The sequence below is a fragment of the Trypanosoma rangeli genome (genome assembly GCF_003719475.1).
Source record: "Trypanosoma rangeli strain AM80 chromosome Unknown Tra_15.4_contig_00616, whole genome shotgun sequence".
Taxonomy (NCBI): Eukaryota; Euglenozoa; class Kinetoplastea; order Trypanosomatida; family Trypanosomatidae; genus Trypanosoma; species Trypanosoma rangeli.
Window position 1 is genome coordinate 1 of NW_021706363.1, and position 3,340 is coordinate 3,340.

Sequence of the window (3,340 nt, forward strand, 5' to 3'; positions counted from 1 at the left end):
GAGACGGCAAAGGCAGAGCTCCCTTCAATCTATCGGTTTGTGCGGACCCAAAGAAAGTTGGGGTGTCTGCGGTGTGTCGCTGTTACTGCCAGTCCTGAGGACGAAGTACCGTTCCGCCACTCTCACAACCCGGCATGTGGGCTGTATTTTGGCCTATAATCAGGTTTTGGCGCACTCCGGCGTGAAAGGTGCCTTGGACCACGCCAAGCAGTTGCTCGAAGTGCAAAGGCTTGGCCATTCTCTCACGCGATAGCCCAAATTGTGAGGCAGAGGGATGGGGAGCGGTGGTTGCGGGACCCCAACGACTGTTACTTCGTTTTGTTTTTGTTTTTCCGGCGACTCTAGTTGTTGTCGCAAATGTGTTTTAGGATTATTATTATTTTTTTCGCGTGTGTGGGCATTTGAGAAGCCTTAGAGAGGGGGAGGCTGTGTCCCTCGGATCAAGCCATGATCTCGTCGTGGTGCACATTCCTCTCGTGGGGAGAAGGGGCAAAGACCCCTCCCCCCAACAGGAGAGCCTCCTTCGGTTTCTTCTTCAGCACAGTTTCTGTGACCTTCCACCGCTTGGGGTGCAGTTCTGTCTCGAGTCTCAGTTGTCCTTTTTTTCATCCGTCCCGTATCTCTGCTCGGCTGCGCGCTAGTACGTGTGTGGGTGCCCTCACACGCTTTGCTCTGCTTCTTTGTGCTGCGTGTCTGCAGACACACACATGCACTAGCACGATGCATATATATATATATATATTGCAGAGCACTTGGGCGATGAGTTTTTTTTCGTAGTCGGTGCTGGTAGTGCTGCGTGTGGCTGTTGCATTCTTTCGTGATGAAACGAGAGAGTCGTACAACGAGAGTGTGAGTGTGCACCGTGGCTGCCTCTCTTTACTTGCGGGAGCGGCGCTGCATGTGGGACTGTTGAGCTGAATGGAGTTGCATCCTGCGCACGGAGTGGGGGGTGGTGTGGGTGCCGTGCTACTCGATGGTGGCGGGCTTACATCTCGTGTGTGTGTGTTTTTGTGTCTGCTTTTCAAGTGAAGTTGAGTCGATACATTTTGTTTTATTTTTGTTTTTGCCTCGATGAGGACGTTGCTGCGTAATCGCGCTTTTGTTTATGCTTTTTTGTTGTTAAACACCATGCGAAAGGCGTCTCTTGTCATTATTGTGGGTTTTGTGTCCGCCCGTACATTTGTCCTGAGGAGTGCGTCACGCTTTTCAGTGTGCTGTGGGGCAATTGGCACGGTTGGGGTTGGCCTCAGCGCAGAGCATAAAATTGAGTGGGTGCCAAGTGAGAGATCTTCTTCGCCGTGTTGAACTCGTGTGCTACCTTTTTTTCTGGAGGTTCAAAGAACCACTCTTTTTTTCATGTATGTGAATTTCTTTTTTCTTCGTAGTTGTTAGCCATGGGAAGCAGCCTATCGTCGTGCTCAAGTCGGTTGATTGAGTTCCTCTTGTATATTGGTGTGTTGGCCCACAACGTGAAACACCCTACCAGCGTCGTGGTGGGGGGAATCGAATACAGCGTGAAGCAGCTGCTAGGGGAGGGAGGTAGCGCCTACGTTTACAGGGGCTGGGATGTGCACTCAGGAAATGTGGTGGCGCTTAAGCGGTTCACGCTGACTGATCACAAGTACCAGACCCAATGCATGGAGGAGGCAGCCTTGCACCGCTCTCTCTGCCCGCACCCCTCAATTGTCAATTTTTACGATTTTGGCATTGTTGAACGGTCCGGGTGCCCTCTGCCAGAGCTTTGGATTGTTATGGAGTGCGTGGAGGCTCCCTCGTTGACGAACTACATCAATATGCGCATGACCCTTAAACAACCGTTTACTGTTCATGAGGTCTACGAAATTTGTCACACCATTGTGGGCGTTATAGCCCACCTACATAGTCAGTCTCCACCAGTCTCTCACTGGGACCTCAAGACGGAGAATTTTTTATTTGAACACTCTCAAAATATGAAGCTGTGCGACTTTGGAAGTGCCTCGCGTCTGTACTATGAACCGAAGAACGCCTTGCAGGTGTCGATTGCAGAGACCGAGTTGGGTGAGAGAATGACGCTGCTCTACCGCCCACCGGAGTCGCTGGATTTGTGGTCGAGGCGGCGGGTCGACACGAAGGCTGACATTTGGAGCCTTGGTGTTTTGATGTACTTACTGGTGTTTTTTGAAATGCCGTTTGAAGGCAATGTGCTGGAAGTTATGGATGGCACCCCGCGACGGTTTTGCGAGGGCAAGTGTGAGACAATCCCTGAAGGGTTTGATCACTTCATCGAGCTGCTGGTGACGAGGGTGTTGGTGAAGGATCCTTCAGTGCGTGCGGACATCTTTGAGGTTTCTGAGCGCTTGAGTGCCCTGTCGCATATGCCACCCTTCCCTCGTCCTAATCCGGACTTTCAGAGTCCCCAAAAGCCAAGGTTTGAGTAGGTGACGCCACTATGCTTTTCATTTTTCTAAAAAAAACTCTTTGAAAGCCCTTTGAATGAGTTTACCAGTCTTGTTGCTGTTGTTGTTTCTGCCTTAAACACTCGAAGCAATGTGATGCATGCATGCGGATAGATGTGATTGTTTTTTTTTTCTGTGTATTAGTGTTTGGAGAGGGAACGAGGCTTTCCTTACTCTTTTTGTTTTTGTTTTTCTACCACCCTCCTTTTAGCTTTGTGGAATTTCTGGAGGAACAAGCCGTAGTTGTGCGCTGGGGGACATGAGCCGCCTCTTTTAATCCAACAACAACCACAACAGTAATACCAACAGTTTGGGGTCCTGCCGAGGATGTGGATGTGAAGGGCCGCCGAAGGGCAGAACAGCACAGCGTGTCTCGTGAATGGATGCTGAGGGATCACCCTGAAAACCTCTGTGAATATGTGGTGGAAGCTGCCAAGAAGGTCGCTTCGGACCTGAAGGAGAAGTCCTGTGAACGCATCCCCGATGCCGTATCACCGGCGTTGAACAGTCGGGCCCTCACCATTGTTGTTCTTGGGGCAAGTGGGGACCTGGCCAAAAAGAAGACCTTTCCAGCGCTTTTTCTGTTGTACTGCAGTGGTGTGCTGCCTCAGCACGTCAATATTCTCGGCTATGCTCGTTCCAAGTTTGAAGATGTGGAGGAGTGGAAAAGGAAACTGCTTGCAAGTTGCTTTTTGCAGTCAGAGGAATATGGATGTCACGCGGATGCCTTTTTGAAGCGAATCAGTTACATGTCTGGCTCCTACGACCGCGCTGAAGACTTTGCGCGTCTGAATGAAAGGATTTGTCGGATGGAGCAGTCCTTCAAGGGATCGGAGCAGGGAGGAAACTGTCTCTTCTACCTTGCTTTGCCACCCTCCGTTTTTGTAGAGGCGTGCAAGGGTCTT

General features: G+C 50.6%; 2 protein-coding genes across 2 annotated transcripts in view, besides 2 other annotated features; both read left to right on the plus strand.

Moving 5' to 3' along the window:
* The first annotated feature begins 724 nt into the window (after nucleotides 1-724).
* Nucleotides 725-742: a microsatellite.
* A 652-nt stretch (nucleotides 743-1,394) lies between these two features.
* On the plus strand, nucleotides 1,395-2,417 carry TraAM80_09562 (protein kinase; the record flags this gene model as incomplete). The annotated part of the gene is made up of 1 exon (XM_029386238.1): nucleotides 1,395-2,417. The coding sequence occupies one exon, from the start codon at nucleotides 1,395-1,397 to the stop codon at nucleotides 2,415-2,417; it is 1,023 nt and encodes a 340-aa protein (XP_029233909.1).
* Nucleotides 2,418-2,714: 297 nt separating this feature from the next.
* Nucleotides 2,715-2,743: a microsatellite.
* A 75-nt stretch (nucleotides 2,744-2,818) lies between these two features.
* The window catches only part of TraAM80_09563 (glucose-6-phosphate dehydrogenase), a gene marked incomplete at both ends in the record, with an annotated part of 591 nt that continues 69 nt past the window's right edge, over nucleotides 2,819-3,340 (plus strand). The window contains one exon of the mRNA XM_029386239.1: nucleotides 2,819-3,340. This exon is cut by the window's right edge and continues 69 nt beyond it. Within this exon, the coding sequence (XP_029233910.1) occupies nucleotides 2,819-3,340 (522 nt within the window).